Raw genomic sequence first — 18598 nt, 5'->3', positions numbered from 1 at the left:
ATTCGCAAGAGTCTAATTTGGTCGCAGTTTGATGACGCAACGGTTCAGTTGTAAACATGGAGGAGAGAGAAGCTCTGAAGAGGCAGATTGAACTCCTACAAAGTAAACGGCTCTTGTTTTTAATGATGACGGTTTGTTTGGTGACAGGCGGGTTAGAAACCAGTGTGACTTGTTATGTGACATTTAAACTCAGCTGTCGTGTTGATGTTTGTTCCGCTTTTCTCAATATTCAGAAAAAAACGACCGTTAACGGTCAACCGTTAGTTATGAAACGACATTTAAAAAAACCGAACGTTGACCGTTAGCTCTGCCTCTGAGTTAGCGCACACCACCGAAGAAGAGACGCCTTTATCTAACGTTAGCCTTAACAATACACTCAACTGTACATTACTGTACTGTATTAAGCTAGTTCATATATTCTGTGATCAGTGTGCATGGGGAGTAAAGAACTGTCAACAGGTTAGCTTAGAAAAGAGAGGAGAAGACACGATGAGATAACGGTTATGATTCAACTGCCAGGCTTAACGGTTAGTCACTAAGGTAGCCACTGAGGTAGTAACCAAGGTAGCCACTAAGGTAGTAACCAAGGTAGCCTCTAAGGTAGTAACCAAGGTAGCCTCTAAGGTAGCCACCGAGGTAGCCAGTCAGTTAGCCAGTGAGGTAGCCACTAAGGTAGCCTCTAAGGTAGCCTCTAAGGCAGCCACTATGGTAGCCACCGAGCTAGCCACCGAGGTAGCCAGTGAGGTAGCCGCTAAGGTAGCCTCTATGGTAGCCTCTATGGTAGCCACTATGGCAGCCACTAAGGTAGCCATGCACAGATACTTTGAACTAAAGGATTCAATAAGCCGTCCAAATGTCTGCACCACAGAGCGCCGCAGGAAATCGTTCCTGTGGTCATTAAACTATTCAACCCATCCCTAGGAGAGTGTGTCACCCCCTCGCTGTAGTACTGACTTATGGAATCAAACAATCTGTTACGTGACTAAATGCCACTAAAGAAATGTGAGAAATAGGTTTTGTTGTGTAAACCAAATCTTTTACATGGTTTCTGTTTTTGTATATTAGTAAACTGGAATCTCCATCTCCTTCAGTCATCCCAAAGTCTAAGTTTTAGTAGTTATCACTCTGGATGTGATTGTACAACAAAATAACCCCTATTCATATCATTCCAGATCTCATCAATAATCACAAGAGCGTCCATGGCGACACCCCGTTTGCAAGAGAGGAGCATCGTGAAGCTCCAGCACCAGCCAGAAGCAGAGGTCACAGCACGTCTGTCGACCCTCCTCACAGCTCCAGAGGGAGACCGTACGCTCCGCAGAGCCGTGGAAGTTGGAGGAAAACGTACTCGCTGAGCAACAAGAATCCCCAGTCCTCTGCGGGACACCTCTCCGCTACTACCACCTCCTCCGTTCATCAGTCCAGCTCCCACAGTGTATCTCACAGCACGTCACTGCCCAGCCGCAGCAGAGGAGAGGGGAGCGATCAAACTACAACTGCCACTTTATCATCAGGGATTCCTCAACAGAAGAGAGAGGGACATATGAAAAACACGGCCACTCTTAGAAAAACACAAGCAGCCGCGTCTCAGAATGAAGATGGAAAAGGAGACTCAAGCTCAGCTGGCACTCGTCTGCAACATGGAGCGCTTCACGGACAGCCTGGAGATCTTCAGGAGAGCACTGAGAGAACACATGTTGTCCCGCCGGAAAAGAAAGTCAGCGTTTCTTCACAAGTAGCGTCTTCAGTTAAGACCAACGCCTCCAGCAGTTTGCAGAGCAGCCCTCAAGCACGGATCAAACCTTCCCTGAAAAATAAAACCAGCACTGCGACTAAACCCACGATTACTGCGACAGCTCCAGTAGTTCTCACAGCTGACGGTACCACACCGCCTCTGTCTGCTCCGTCTAAAGCATCAAAACAACCTTCCATCAACCCCGTATCCCAAACTAGCCAGGACCAAGCCAGTGCATCTTTTTTGAAAAAATCTAAGTTCACTTGGGTGAAGAGCCAGAATGCGGGCAGAGCGGAGCCTAAACAAGCTAACTCCACTTCCTCACCCATAGGGAAAGCAGGGACTGTTGGACCGACGTCAATCTCAAAAGCTGGGGTTGCCGGTGGAAGCTCCCCTTTATTTACAGTCAGGAGAACTCCTGCCAAGAAGTTACCTCGAAAGCTAAGCTCAGTCAGTGTAACCCCCAAGACCTCCAAGTACAAATGGGTCTCCTCCGCTGCTGGAGCCCAAGCTAAAATCCCTAGAAAGTCACCATCGCCCAAAGCTCTGACTCTGTCCCAGAGGGCGCTGGAGAAGGGAGAGGTTACCAAGAAACTCAGAGCAGCCTCCACTCCTGCTAAGATAAAGAAGGGTATGACAGGCTCCTCTAGCAACTCCCCACTGGCTAGCCGTTACCGCTGGAAGGCTGGAGGTCAGAGTACCTCCGCTGCGGGGACCGGAGGGGCAGCAGTGGCCCGTCGTAGATCTGCCTTCCACTGGACGTCAGAAAAAAGCACCAAAGGAGCGAAAGGGGGGCTTGTTTCCCCATCTGCAACCCATCGCGTCTCCTTTATGCCCTCCTCCTCCCCTGGTGGGTTCAAGCTCCGCAGCAGGATGAAAATCATTAGGAAGTCTGCTACGAGGTAAGTAACGGAAACACAGGCATTATCTGATTTTCTTCTAGGCTGCCCTTGTTTATTATTATTTTAGTGTGACTGTCTTAAGCCTGGAGGTGGCAGCAAAGCATGGCAGAGTATTTAAATGAATGAAATGGTCCTTTTTTTAATTTATTTTTGTCCCTCTGTCCTGTGCCCACAGTGGAGGTGGTCCAGAGAAGGGGACCAGCCCATCACCTGCAAAGTACTTACCACGGGGCCGGATGCACAGCTCGTCCAGGAGTCCCACAGGGGTCAGGAGGACACCCTCCAGGGAGCTCGTGTCTTTTGGTAGACACAAGCTGAGGCGGCTCTCTCCGACCTCATCAAGGACAAGTAAGAAGCACACACTTCAGACTAGGGATGGGCGTTTACACTCATTTCAGTATTCAAACACTCGCATTACCTGACGAACGAGTACAAAAGGTCCGTTTTCTTTACCCGCGCGGCTCGCAGCAACGTCATGATTCTGTCACTTTCTGACTAAATAGCGTCATGGTCATTATATATTCCAATCCTTAATTAACGGAATCCTTTAAAGCGAGTCATTTGGTGCCTTTAACGTCCAAATATAAATGTGAGACAGGTTCCTTTTGATATGAGTCACCTGCAGACAGAAGCACCTCAAGCTCTCTCTCTTCCCCTCTCTTTTCCTCCTTCTCAGTTTAGCCATTATTATAACTCTCATCTTCCCGCCAAATACTTGGATCCTCTCGGTGTTTTTCGGCAAGCGTACCGCAGCTAGACGTGGTACGGTTGCACTCACACTGGTCAAACGAGTACAGTTGTTGCAGCACGGTACAGATTGACAGTGTGAGTGCTCCCTTAGTTGCCCTGAATTGCCCCCCGGGGACAAATAAAGTTTTTTGAATTTAATTGAATTTGAATTGAATTAACACTTTACAGCCATTTGGTGGTGCTATGGTGTTGGTCCAATAACTCACAAAATGTACCTTTCTGAAACAGTTCTCAGGTCCTGCAGGATCTCCTGAGTCCTGACATTTCCACCAAAATGGGACCAAATATGTCAGAATTAGTCCTTAAATCCCTGCAGCCAGCCTCTTTTTTTTTCAGAGTGCTGTGGTTTTACGCAGCTGGGAATGTATTTTGATGAAGCGCTCCCCAGCGCCGTGCCAATGCCTTTTCTTTTTTGTCAGAGATTAACGCTGTATGGACACAGGCCCTTAGTAATTAGTAATATATTTTTGAGTTTCACTGATGAGGCTTATTTTGCAGAAACTGTCGGCTCTGTACTTTCTGTAGTTGCACAAAAGCTCAGAAAGTGCTTTGCTTCCTGTTTTTCATGCTGCTATTTACATTTTCCAAGGATTCCCACTAGATTTCACACCACAGACGTCCAGTCAAGGTGACGCTGTCTTCACTTACCGCGGGCTCTGTTCTACTGTTTTTCTGTTTCATGTGAGTCTTTAAATCTGCAAAGGGGACTTTTTATTTAGCCTCTTTCAGAATATAGGATCATATGCGTGACTGATATCCTATGCATGACTTGTTTGATATTTTGATATTAGAGTAATGTTAAATTTCTTTGCTGCAACACTTTCTCTCTCTGTCAGCCTCGTAAATCTGCCAGCCTCCCCCCAAAACATCACCACGCCACTGTGCTTTATGCATCAAAGTCAACACAGAGGATTTCAAACGTGCAGTTAGTGATGCTCCAATAGATCTTTGGGTCAAACAAGGCTTTCAAGCACTACTTTCATCTTTACAGATTTGAAAAGACATTTTCTGTGGATTCTCACTTGGTTCTTTTAATTCAATTCAATTCAGTTTTATTTACAGTGCCAAATCATAACAAACGTTTTCTCCGGACACTTTACAGAGTAGGTAAAGACCACACTCTACACACTCTGTGTCTTGGTGTATTGCTTTTGTTGACTTCATTTTCTTTCTACTACCTGTGTCAGTTCTGCACAATCTGTGTGTTCTCATGCGACTGCCAACTACACACTAGAAGAAGAAGAATTACTTTATTAATCCCGCTACGGGAAATCAGATTTTTTCACTCTATTATTATTCATGTTACACACACAGGCCCGAAATACACACACATGCACAAACAGGACCTATATACATGCAATTAATGGAGAGATGTCAGAGCGAGGGGGCTGCCAGTGGTTCGGTGTCTTGCTCACCAGCACCTCGGCAGTGCCCAGGAGATGAACTGGCACCTCTCCAGCCACCAGTCCACGCTCCATTCATGGTCCACACAGGGACTCGAACCGGCAACCCTCCGGTTCACAGCCGAGTCACCTATGGACTGAGCTCCTCCCGCCCCGAGTAGAATAGAATAAAGTAACTAATGTACACTTACACTTGCACTTATATTCGTAGTTCACTGGTTTTGCAGATAGTTCCCAAGAAATCGTTACAAACAAATGTAAGATGTAATTATTGTTTGTCTTTGAAGATGTCACCTCCATCCACAGTTCATTTGAGCCACTCCATTTCCTTTGTGGTGCACTATTTTAGGTCAACAACAGACTCAAAAACCAGGCTTTTTTTTTAACATGCTGTGGCAAGAAGCATTATCAGAATCAGAATCAGGTTTATTGCCAGGCAATTTTCATCACAAGGAATTTGACGTGATTTGACAGTGCCTACATAAATATAAACATGAACACAAGCAAACTTAGCAAACTTAAGCAAACCTAACATATAGCATATGTTTTCAGGTTGTTTTCAGGATGCCCGTCCGTCCGTCCGTCAGTCAGTCCCGTTCCTGTGATATTTCAGGCACCCCAGGACTGAATGTGTTCAAACGTGGCACAAATGTCCACTTTGGACTCGGAGCTGAACTGATTTTATTGAAGGTCGATGTTTCACCTCACAAAATGCATTTTTGGCCAGGACTCCAGAACTCCTTTACTAATCATGACAACATTTCACACAAACGTCTCAAAAGATAAAAATGATGAAGTGACGACATCTTATATCCAAAAAGGTCAAAGGTCAACTTCACCGTGACACCGTAATGTTCTGCAAAAACACTTTTCTGGCCATTATTAAGCCGTGCTGTCGGGGGGAGGCATCGAGGTTTTGCCAAAAAATACACTTAATAGCTTTTTATTAAATTACTTCACAGTCTTCACTCCGTATATTAGGGGGGGTAATAAACTACATCGTTGGACGTAAACCACATCGTGACTGGTTGTTGAAGGCGTACGGCCACAAGGCAGTAATTCTAGTTTTCTATTTTTATCTTGAATACCATGATCTTCTTGTATTTTTCCAATGTAAACACATCACATATTCAAAACTAGAGCTGGGCAGTGTATCAGATGAACTGGCGTGCCACCGTTTAATTCCCATATATATGCATTTTTTCACCACCACGCCGTTACAAAGCTGAAACAAGTGCTGCTACTCTTGAAATCTATCGTATTGTTCACTGTGTGAAGAGGAGTATGGTTGTGAGTGTGAGAAGGGACCTTCTAGAACATGGGTGTCAAAGTGATCCAGTAAAGAGTCGCTGTGGCTGCAGGTTTTCATTCCAACCAATCAAAAACACACCTGGTCCAACAAATCAACTGTGTGAAGACAGTTCAGGTGATTGGTTAAGTCGAGTCAGTTGTGTTTTTGCTTGGTTGGAAGGAAATCCTGCAGCCACACGGCCCTTTACTGGATCACTTTGACACCCCTGGCTTACATGGTCAAAGCGAATTTCATGAGCAGTAATGACAGAAATGAAGGTAAACCAGCGTTTGCCAGGGACGATGGGAAAAATCCATTAACACAACGTGCAAACACACAGGTGTGTATGATGCAGTTGAAGGCTATCTTAGTTCCTCTGTTAAAATGCTCAGTGTACCCATATTCACGTTTTCCTCTCAAGCAGTCTCTTAATAATGACGATCTCCAGGACTTATTTATATGTTACATACATTGGGAGCATTGGGGTTCAGTTTGGTCATGCTCAAGGAAACTTACTGATAGTTTTTGCATTAAAATGATTTAAAATCGATGTAAAATGACGACAGAGAGAAAAAAAAACGACCACATATAAACAGAAAATGTCCAAAATATACCCATGCTCTAGAATAACAAACCACTAACTTTCTGTAACAGGGCAAAACACCATGACACACAAGAATTTGTGACCCAATTACAATTTTGTGACACTAATAATTGCACCTTTACAAACTTACCCAGCCAGATGGAGTGTTTTTATATTCTATGTACTCCTGATGGACAAATTTAGCTAAATTATGAAAAATAAAAATAAATACTGTGATATAAATTTCTGGTCAAAGCGCTGCTCAAAATCTGATGTATAATTGGCGTAATATGGAATTGGGATAAAGCTTAAACACAATTGGCCCCTCTGCTGTGGCTCTGACTGCAGCTATCACAGCTCTCCCCAGCAGAGGGCAGCAGCTCACATCCATGTAGTCCGTGTAGGTGCTTTGTGTTGCTGGCTGTCACTAGAGAGGCTCACAGGCAGAATCCAGGAGGAGGAGGGGGGGGGGGGGGTTAATTGATTGCCCAATTCAGCCGTGATGGCGAACAAGTGCCGATAGCGGGTAATTTGCAGGGGTGGAGGCAGGCAGCGCCACTGCTATCAAGCCCTGGCACCGCTCTCCCTCCAGTAGATAAAAAGGAGCTAATGCATAATTATCCTTTTGCAAATTGGATTGTTTTAACGAACTGTAGAATATAGGCCTAACCTGATGGAAAGCAATCATTGTTTTTACAGCCCCCCTCCCTCCCGCTCTCTCCCCCCCTCCCTCCTCCTCTTGCCCCTCCAACCCTCCGGTCATTCTGCGCGTACCCTACACGCCTCATGCCCATCTCGGTGCAATCTCCCATACTCAATGAAGTCAGAAGACATTAGCAAAGCCATCACTATTAACATTAGGCTTTATTCGTCCCCATGGCTTCTATCAGTCGGCTTCTCTTTTTCCAATTCTTTAACTTTTTGTGTCCTCTCCTCACACCGCCTGCATCCATACCCCCTTCGCTCCCTCTCCGCGGATTCTCCGTGTTTTCCATGTCACATCGGGACACTGAATAGCCTCCTGCAGGAACACACGCATCTCTAATTAAAGCCGGGGACTCAGAATCAGAGACGCAGGAAAGGTGGAGCAGGGGTGAGTGCAGAGGAAGATGAAGTGAGCGAAGCTGCTCGCAGCCGTCTGCGCCTCCGATAAGAGCCGCTAATAAAGAGCAAATTGAATTACTAATGATGGGAAGCAGAGTCCCTATAGATGAGCCCGTTAAAAACCAACCTTATGACCACTCACACACGCGTGATAATACACTCACAAACAATGTTTCTTAATTTCCTCCACAGCGGCCGGCGTTAGCCTCTCCTCGCCACGTTAGGCGGCGGCTGTTTTTCTGAGGTGCTCCGTTATCTGAGGTTTAATTTAAAGAGGGCATAATCCTAAGTAAGCAGTTAGAGCTGTAATGAACAGAGAGGTGTGTGTGTGAATGTATATATCTGTGTGTGTGTGTCTGTGTGGGTGTGTGCGTGTGTGTGTGTGTGTGTGTGTGCGTGTGCGTGTGTGTGTCAGCCATGTAGCCCAGATAATCTAATAAAGCAGATAAATGTCAGGAGCGGACAGAGCACAGAGGAGTGCTGAGCCGTGCGGCTTGGAGCCCCGTGTGACAGGCCTCCGGAGCGTTCCAGGTCTCTGTCTCACTCCGGTTTCCTCCCTCCCTCACCGTCTCTCATCCCACCTCACTCAGTCTTTTCCTTCCCTGTAGCTGCCGTCACCCTTCTGCTGATGTGCCTCTGGACTTTTTTTTAAGCCCAGGACTGCATTTCACTTTGCAGACTGTAGCCATTTTCTTTATAATCTAATCTGGGTTTAGACTTGAATGTCACACAAGGTCATCCGAATTTATAAATCACTTTCTGAAAACTACAATTTGGGCGCACTCACACTGTCCTACCGCACCGACCCCCGGGCTTTAGGGTACTTGTCCCCCCCCCCTCCAGGCCCGTTTGTACTCACACTACCTGGGCCTCGGAGAATGCTTCTTGCTGCCTATACGTCATCACCCCGTAACACGTCACACGCATTGATGACGTCATGGCGATGCGTGGCTTTGTTTACAGATCTTTCCGTAGACCTCAGAGTTTTTGTGCGTCTTGTCGACTGTTTTTGAATCTTTTCATCGACCAAATCTGCAGTAAACACTCCACCTCCGCATCACACCAACGTGAACCTTTCACCGCCATTGTTGTTGTCAAATGTCCGCGCATGGTCCCTCCTTCTTTTTTCTATGTCCTCAGTTTTACAGCTAACTTACAACAGAACAACTTCTACAAGTCGACTGACAGAAGTGAAATAGTGAGTGGAAATGAAACGTTGTAATGATCCGTTCAGAAAAACACAGGCACCTGCAGCTCTTCAAGTCAGCACCCGTCCTTGTTTCCACGTTTGCATAAGTGGTTTATATCAATGATAGTGGTGCTATTTAATTTAACTAATCAAATATGCGTAGGTGCACTTCCCTGTAACGTACAGTACTGATATTTATTTAGCTAATTATTTTATTTTTACTTATTTTCTCAGTGTTTATTCCTAGAATTGGTTGACGATAAAGCACATTGTATTTATAATGTATGATAATGTTAAATAAAGTTATTTGTTTGGGAAAGAAGTAGCATTGCAGAGTCCTGTCCGTGCAACATTGGTGCAGCAGCCACGTTTAAAAGGTCAATTGTCATTTGAGCTCAAAAAATAACTTATCAGAAATAATTTAATAATAATCCCAGGGGGAAATTGTTTGAATTTATCGGCACTACATCGGCCACCAAATAAGTAATTGGTTAATTCCCCCCCTCTAAAATCTGTATCGGTCTCAAAATGTCCATATCGGTCGGGCCCTACTTCCCTCAGCTACCTGCCGCAAAACACGATCAACAATATTTTTGTAATGAAGGGCGGTGTTCAGCCTAAGAGCATCGAAGGAAGTGCGTTCAGACCGTGGAGAGCGCAGCAGTGACGCTGCAGCCTGCGGCAAATAGTTGAAACAGAATAAAGTGGAGAAATGCAACCCAACGTCACACTGAGGCAGCTCCTGGAGTTTTACTGCTCAGCTGGTCCTCAGCCCTGTTTATTTAAATCATAAAACACACACGCACGCACACACACACACACAGGCACACACACACATGCACACACCCACACACCCACACACGCACACACGCACACACACACACACACGCACATGCACACACACACGCACGCACACACGCACACATGCACACACAGGCGCACACACACACATGCACACACGCACGCACACACAAGCACACACACGCACACACACACCCACACATGCGCACGCACACACACGCACACACACACACACACACACACACACACACACACACACACACACACACACACACACACACACACACACACACACACACACACACACACACAGGCTCAGATTGTTTGTGTGATGCTGTGGCTCTCTTACAGTGGCAGCACTGCCACCTTTTGCTTTCAGCATCAGCTTACCAACATGCTGTCCCCCCCTCCGTCCCCCTCCACCCCCCTAATACCATGGAGCCCATTACCACCTCCTCACCCCCTCCTCGGGGATCCTGTTACCGTGCCTACAGTGATCCCATTTATTTCACCCATAAATCACATGTGCTGCTCTGCATCGGGGTCCTGCTCTCTGACATTTTCCACTTTCTCCGGTGATATGTAGGCACACACTGCTGTATACGGACACATGCAAACGCAGATGAGTGCCTCCAACAAACAACAGCCTTTTCCGTGCTTTACAATAATTTGAGGAACTCAAAAACCATTTTTACAGACGCGCCGTGATGCGTTTTCTCTAAAGCAGAAAAAATATCCCCGCAATCTAATAGCAGTTGCTCTCGGATGAGTGTCAGTCGATTACGATGCTCTGTTCTGTGTTCTGCGTATTTCCTTAAATGAAGCTACCATCTGGTCATTTACTGCGTGCACTGCTAAATGTAGTGAGTCTCTTTATCTTGTGCGATCCCGATGACAGCACCTCCTCCTGATCTGGTTCTTTTTCTACGTTATGATTTTAAGCTTCACGTTCTTAAACCGTAGCCACTCGTTTCTTAGTCGGTAAACGTTTAAGTATACGTGTTATTGTGCAGGAAGTGAGAAAGTAGCAGTAATTTTTGGCCTAAAGGCGTTATAGTTTTGATATGGCGTGTATTTAGGTCAATATGAGATCACAGAGTATCACCACTGTCTCCACACTGAAGCCCACGCCGTCTTTTCTAAACTCGAGCTTGGCACCGCACTCGCTTGCTTATTTCTGTTTGTTTCTGTGCATCACTCTCTGGTTCACACTTGCTCCAGTTTCTCCCACTTTTCCTTCACACCGCAGCCACTTGTCCGGTGCTCCCCTCTCACTGACTCCCCTCACACACACACACTCGCACACGCACACACGGGCTGCTTATAGAGGACATTAACTCACTGTTTGTTTGTCTCGTCATCACAGAACACAGCTGCTGTGCACACTAGAAGCGTCACAGTATACCTAATGTATGTGTATTCTGATCTCCCTCAGAACCTTTTATTGGTCAAATGATTTTATTAGTTTGTCTATCACTGTGTGTGTTTGTGCGTGTGTGTGTGCGTGTGTGTGTGTGTGTGTGTGTGTGTGTGAGTGTGTGTGTATATATGATTCTCCCATCAGCTGTTTTCCTGCATACCGTTCTCAGAATGCCATTCTCCAGTGCTCTCATAGTATTATCAGTATCATCACGACGCACACACACTTGCACTGCGTGGACCGTAACCCTAATGCACACACACACACACACACACACACACACACACACACACACACACACACACACACACACACACACACACACACACACACACACACACACACACACACACACACCCACACCCACACACACACACACACACACACAGAGGCATTCTGCTCATTCCTCTGCACTTTCTCAGGCTCTCTGTGTCAAACAGGTGGACATCTGTCCTCCTGTCGGTTTCTCTGTCTGTGGCCTTCTTTCTCTTCCTTTCTCTTTATGTCTGTCACCATTTGTCACACACACACACACACACACACACGAATTACAACTGTTGCACTTCCATAATGATTTAGGCAGAAAAAGAAGCTTCAGCCGCTGCATGCGTTTATCTTTGTGCCTGCTATAAACAGTGTGGCTATTCGGTTGCGTGAATGATTCAGTTTCTCATGTTAGATGGTGTCTTGTGCAGGACAGGCTCAGTATAGCTCTCCTCTACGGTGCACGGTAACATTTGGCATTTTGATTAACCTCTCACGACCCAGGGAGCCGCGCAAAACCGGCGATCAGCCCCCTGTACCTACAGTATGTCCACATGAGTAACTCCGACCCATCTGTGTCGTAAGACCCCCTCCTCCACCCACGGACTTTAATCAAACTGTCAACTGACCATAATTTAAGTTCGGACTCATTCGATATCAACATGCAGCTGGACCTCTGTGGCCTTGAGGACACACACAGAGTAGTAAACTTAAAATTAAAGTATTTCTGATTCTGGAACACATCAAACCCGTTCAAGTGGCAAAAAGTCTGTGTTTTACAGCTCGTTAACGTCTCCCGTCATTTTTGACTGAACTCCAATATGAGCTCAGAGTGGTATCTGCCATCATACGGGGCGTGGTTTTTATCCTACACATCATTGAGGGGGATGAGTGGCATGTGTTGAAATGTGTCCTCAATGCTATCGAGTCCAGTAACTCTATCCTGAGATGACTGTGACTCCTTCCCAGTTAAGGAGGTAAATGTTTTTGTGGTATCCAGGAGTGGCCCATGTGCCAGGCTGTCTGAATAAATCAGAAACCTAACAGCGTGCGGGCAGAGCCTTACTAATTATTTGAGACGACGTGGCAGGCGATGCCCGTGTCATTTTTTGGTAAATGGCTCGGCTGAGGTCGGGGGTGTTGCCGTCTTTAGATTTAGGAATATGAGTCCTAAAAATAATCAATCTTTCCAGGATTTAGACAAGCACATGTCTGATTCCTCATGACACCGTCCTCTGCCTACAGATTAGAGCTTCATGATAAACTGATTAGATGTCAACTAATAAAAGAATTACCAACTCTTTTGATCATGGATTCATTGGTTTGACAGGATTCGTACGGGTGCTGCAAATGCTTGAAAATGCTTTTAATGTTGTGTTTTCAAGGTTTTAAAATTGCTTGAATTTTGGATAAAGTGCTGGAAATTGCTTGAAACTCTTTCTGCGTAATTACATTTTTAACCCTTCTGTTATTACAAAACCCAATGTTAGTTGTTTATAGCATAATACCATCTCTTTTAACGTGATAAAAAAGTTAAATAATCATTTTTAATATTTATGTATTAGTAGAAATATATTACCACAGCTGTAAGGTGCTGGAAAAGCTTGAAAATGCTTGAAAAGTGCTTGAATTTGACCTTGAAAGAGGTGTATAAACTGTGGTTTGAGCTCATTGACGGAGTGGGTCGTCCTCCAATCGAGAGATCGGCAGTTCATTCCCCAGCTTCCCCGGTCCACATGTCGAAGTGTCCTTGGGCAAGACACTGAACCCCGAATTGCTCCCCGTGCTGCACATGGGTGTGTGTATGTGGTGTGAATGGTTAGATTAGATGGTCTGTAGATGTCCACTGCCATCAGTGTGAATGTCTGTGTGACCGGGTGAATGTGACAAACACTGTGAAAGCGCCTTGAGTAGTCAGAAGACTAGAAAGGCGCTTTATAAGTACAAGTCCATTTTTACCATTTTTACCATTCATTCTGGAGAATAAATATAAAAATTCTGTGTTTTCTTTCCTCCTTGTGACAGTCAAATTAATATCTTTGATCTTTTGTGACAAAAACAAAACATTTGACGCTTTGAGATCAACGCTTTGTCACCATTTTTAACTAATAATGAACTGGTGTCAGTAGACTTGGGCCGATGGGTAAATATAATGTCACGGTCTCCTGACCAACATAGGTGCAGTTCACGACATCATCTAAATCAAAATGCACATCAAACTCGTAACATGTCGCCTGGAATCACTTTACCTTAAATTTAGATAAAGGTGGAGATCCACCAACCCTGCTGATGTGTAAAGTCGACACATCCCGTACACTTTCTGTGGAGAGCTAGAGATCAGGCCTGAGATCTGCTGACACGTCTTTTCATTACTTTGATGGAGTTGATTAAGAAAGAAATATTTAAATTGCATCATAGACATGACGCACAACTGCACAACTATGTTTTTTAGTGAAAACCAAACAAATGTTTCATAAATCGTAAAAATAAATTAAATAAAATCACTACGGGCTGTGACCAAACGAATGTGAGAAGAAAAACTGCAGTAAAGTGCAGTCACTTCACAGCTCAAGTCACTCCTGAGGATATTTTGATTATCCTCATTCATTCATCTTCAACCGCTTGTCCCTGTCGGGGTCACGGGGGGCGGGAGCCGATCCCAGCTGACATCGGGCGTTAGGCGGGGTCCACCATGGACAGGACGCCAGTCTATTACAGGACACATAGAGACGAACAGAGACAACCATTCACACCTACGGGTGATTTAGAGTCATCAATGAACCGAACACCTGCACGTCTTTGGAAACTCCACACAGAAAGGCCCCAGCCGGGATTCGAACCAGTAACCCTCTCGCTGTGAGGCAACAATGCTAACCATACTGATAATGCAAATTAACCATGACTGACTTATTGTGACAAGTATCCTATCCTTCGGTGTGTCATTTATTCAATTCAAGAAACGATCAAAATCCTTAAACGTGTCATGTGTTTGTCCTTCTCTCCGCGTCGGCCCTGTGCGGTCGCGTCTTGTTGTGTTACATTAAGCATGTGTGTTCTGGCAACAGGGAGGGGAACATAAGAAGCCATTAGGAGCTACTCCATAAATCTTCACCTTTTGTCAGCTGGAGCGCAGGCTGGTGTAGCTGCCCAGTCCCTCACCCCGATGTACCCCCGACCCTATAACAGTAACCCTATCTCCCCCAGCTCTCCTCCATATGTCTGCGCACACTGACATGTTGCAATAATAATCATTGGGGGTTTGCCGCTTACGTGGGAAGATGAGCAAAGAGTCCGAGGAGCGCTCGGCATGTTAATTATGCCCCCCCCCCCCCCCACACACACACACACACACACACACACACAGAGACACACAGACAGAGACACGGACACACACACAGAGACACGGACACATGGTGGAGCAGGGATTGTATGACTGATGGGGTGGGGGGTGGTCTGGTTGGTCATTATGGCTCTGGCAGGGTTATCTGGGCAGCGGGCATGGCTGTTGACATGAGGAATGGTTTACGACTTCAGGGTCTTGAGGATTTCTTGGAGGTTTATAAATTGTTCTGTTTAATCGCGTAATGCAATCGTCTTTTCAGGAGGTTGACTTTGGGACCTCCGTATTAGCTTTACTGAGCCAGAGTTGAACCGCGGATTCAAACTGTCATCAGACATTCCTCTTCTGCTCCTCTGGGTTTTTTTTAGTTTTTTTGGGTTGGTGGTTTGCTGCTAGCTGTCTAACAAGAGACAGTTTAAGGGTCATTAAAAACCCAATTACTACTACAATGGTTCCTACATGAACACACACTTTAGGGTCTTGAGGATTTCTAGGAAGTAGAGAAATAGAGTGATGGTGTTGTTTGGCAATCACAGAATGGGACTGCAGATGGAATGTGTGTGTGTGTGTGTGTGTGTGTGTGTGTGTGTGTGTGTGTGTGTGTGTGTGTGTGTGTGTGTGTGTGTGTGTGTGTGTGTGTGTGTGTGTGTGTGTGTGTGTGTGTGTGTGTGTGTGTGTGTGTGTGTGTGTGTGTGTGTGTGTGTGTGTGTGTGTGTGTGTGTGTGTGTGTGTGTGTGTGTGTGTGTGTGTGTGTGTGTGTGTGTGTGTGTGTGTGTGTGTGTGTGTGTGTGTGTGTGTGTGTGTGTGTGTGTGTGTGTGTGTGTGTGTGTGTGTGTGTGTGTGTGTGTGTGTGTGTGTGTGTGTGTGTGTGTGGTCAGTGTGACATCTGCATTGCTGGCACAACAACATACATCCAACGCCTGGACATCCGTGCTGGGTGATGCATCTGCACAACACTGCATCTGAGAGTCACACATTGTCTAACCAGGGGTCAGCACCATTGCTACGGGTGCCAAGGTGCCACTATTGCCACGCCCACGCCACCCATTAGAAGACACTCTCTGTTCAACAAAGGGTTGAAAGCACAAAGAGTCACCAGTCCTTGAGCCCTTTCCCTTTAAACCAAGAGCTGCATCTAGTGGCTTCATGCAATAAAGGAAACGCTTCATGAAGTTTCTGGAAAACGTCAAATTAACTGCCGTAAATAACTGTGTGGCTGTGTACTGGTCAAAAAAGGTCATTTTGCGTGTGGATGAGAAAGAGCTCCGTAATTTCCCCCACACTTTCTTGCACACTTGTTGCTGTAGTGTGTCATTGGTTGAGCTCCCGCGTGGCAATGGTGGCACCCTTGGCAGCCGTAGCAATGGTGGCACCTGTGGCACCCGTGGCCAAGGTTGCTGAGCCCTGGTTGGACAATGTGTGACTCTCAGATGCAGTGTTGTGCAGATGCATCACCCAGCACGGATGTCCAGGCGTTGGATGTATGTTGTTGTGCCAGCAATGCAGATGTCACACTGACCACACACACACACACACACACACACACACACACACACACACACACACACACACACACACACACACACACACACACACACACACACACACACACACACACACACACACACACACACACACACACACACACACACACACACACACACGTTATTCTTCTCTTCTTTTCTCTCTGGACTCTTTCTGCTCTTCTATCTGCAGTCCCATTCTGTGATTGCCAAACAGCACCATCACTCTGTTTCTCTACCTCCTCCCTGTCCGCAGGGATGAAACGTATTCCCCTAATTAATGTCTTGGCTTCAAGTCTCAGTGTGCTGCTCGAGCCAAGGAGGGGCCAAGACCCATATTCCTGTAATGCTGGTGAATTGTGTATGGTCACTTGAACTGATCATCCCTTCGAGCTCAGTACTCAGGTTTTATGACCGTAAGCTCTTATCATTTTTATCTCTGTCTCTCCGTCCGTCTCCATCTTTCTGTCCCCCTTCCAATATTATGCTCCCCCCACTCCCGCCTGCTCCACCTGGCTCTCCATCCTGACCCCAGAGCCAGCTCCAGGTCCAGGCCCTGAGCTGAGTTGAAACTTGACCCTTTTCTTGACGTGTTTTTTTTTTTTCAGTCATTCCAACTTTCCATTTCAGTCATACCGGCCCGGACACCCGAACCCCCCAAAGTCTATTCTGGTCTTGTTGAGTTATTTAGTGACCCTCTACTATCTCCAGCCCCTACTACTTCCCCCCCCCCCCCCCCCCCCCCATCTACGTACCTCTTTTCCTTTCCTGGTCACCCCCCGGCCCCCATCACCTTCCCTTCCTCTCTGTTGCATCTTTGACCACTCTGTCAGCCCCCCCCAGACTTTCCCTCACGTCCCTGACCTCCCTGTTTGCAGACAGAGGGTAGGCTTGGTAAGCCCACCAGACCCTCCCTACAGGTGTTCCCCAGATTTAACCATTAGGAATAATGTTGTCCGTGTTGGAAACAAATGTGCAGCAGATTCTTCAGCAGGGACATGATGGACAGGTGTAAACTGAATGATAGATTGGTCCTGTCAGCCACTCTCTTCTCTTCCTCTCTTTAAAGGATCATTCCACTTCATTACAACACGGGTCTTGTAGCACACTAACACATCTTAAAAGTTATGCAGTTGATATTGAAGTTAATATATATTTTTAAATAGTTAAATGACATAACCACAGACAGTTTCCGCCACCCGTCGGCCCGATGAGACGACTTTTTGTCTTCAGAGGCTGTCGTGGAGTTTGTTGGTGTCATTCCATGGACTCTCATCAAACTGTCAACTGGTCATAATTAAAATTCTGAATCATTTGATATCAACATGCAGAGGGACCTCAGTGGCCTTGAGGTCACACACACAGAGTAGTGGACACACTAAGCCTGGTTTCATGACTGGATGAAATACATTTCATGGCTCTGGATCTCGATACTCGATACTCAAATACAAATCTTCAAGGGCCACAAAGATGTTTTTCAATGACTCAAAGGTCCGTTTATTGAGGTCACTCGGGCCACATGTGATATAATCTTCATCACAGCGATAGGCTCCTGGCACATGGGTCTTCTGCTGATTGGAGGGGGAATGAATGCACATTTTTCCATCAATTCTTGTTTGAATTGGTGATTTTCACTGTCCACCTTTCTTGGATCACGCCATTTTCATGCAATCTTTTTTTTTCCTGTGCACTAGACTCCTACCGTGGAAAAGTGGCGATATGCGAACCACTTCAAAAACGCTCTCAGCGTGACCCAGTAACAGCCTGTCTGTGCATCGTTGGCTGGAGACGAGTCCCGATATACACGTGTTGACCCAACCAAAACACATACTGGAGAAATGACAGTTTGGGCGCCGCAAATAGGTGGCTGTCAGGCCGGACGCCTGGGCCTATTGAGTACCGCTGCTATAGATGTTCCAACAGAGTAGTGGACACACTAACGGCCAAAATACAGCAGATTACCCACGTTAGGGCACGTTAAATAAAGGAGTTAAGCTAATGTTTGCCATATTTCATGTCCTGATATATTCTTCCAACCTTAAAATTACTCTGGTGAGTAAAATGATCAGAACTCAAAGAAATGACGGCCAAAGCTACAATATGACTCCATCTCATTCATCTGTTTCTTCCTGGTTCTCAATCACACTAACTCCCCCTGCATTCACCCTCCCCACACACTCATACCCTCAGTGTTTTCACGTGTCCTCGGTTGTGGTTGGGTATTTAATAATGGATGATTCGTTTGTGTTTGTCAGTCGGCGTGCTCTTGTTAAAGGGCTTCAAGATAACTGCT

The 18598-nt window shown here is 45.9% G+C and overlaps 1 protein-coding gene across 1 annotated transcript in view; it reads left to right on the top strand.

The window, feature by feature from the left end:
* The first annotated feature begins 44 nt into the window (after positions 1–44).
* The window catches only part of zc3h3 (zinc finger CCCH-type containing 3), a 74666-nt gene continuing 56112 nt past the window's right edge, over positions 45–18598 (top strand). The window contains exons 1-3 of the mRNA XM_083940219.1: positions 45–102; positions 1173–2637; positions 2813–2985. Of these exons, the coding sequence (XP_083796345.1) occupies positions 57–102; positions 1173–2637; positions 2813–2985 (1684 nt within the window). The 5' untranslated portion in view covers positions 45–56. The remainder of the gene's footprint in view (positions 103–1172; positions 2638–2812; positions 2986–18598) is intronic.

This window comes from Echiichthys vipera (assembly GCF_963691815.1).
Source record: "Echiichthys vipera genome assembly, chromosome: 3".
Lineage (NCBI taxonomy): Eukaryota > Metazoa > Chordata > Actinopteri > Perciformes > Trachinidae > Echiichthys > Echiichthys vipera.
The sequence above is the reverse complement of the archived record's forward strand: the minus strand, read 5'-3'. Positions and strand labels throughout refer to the sequence as shown.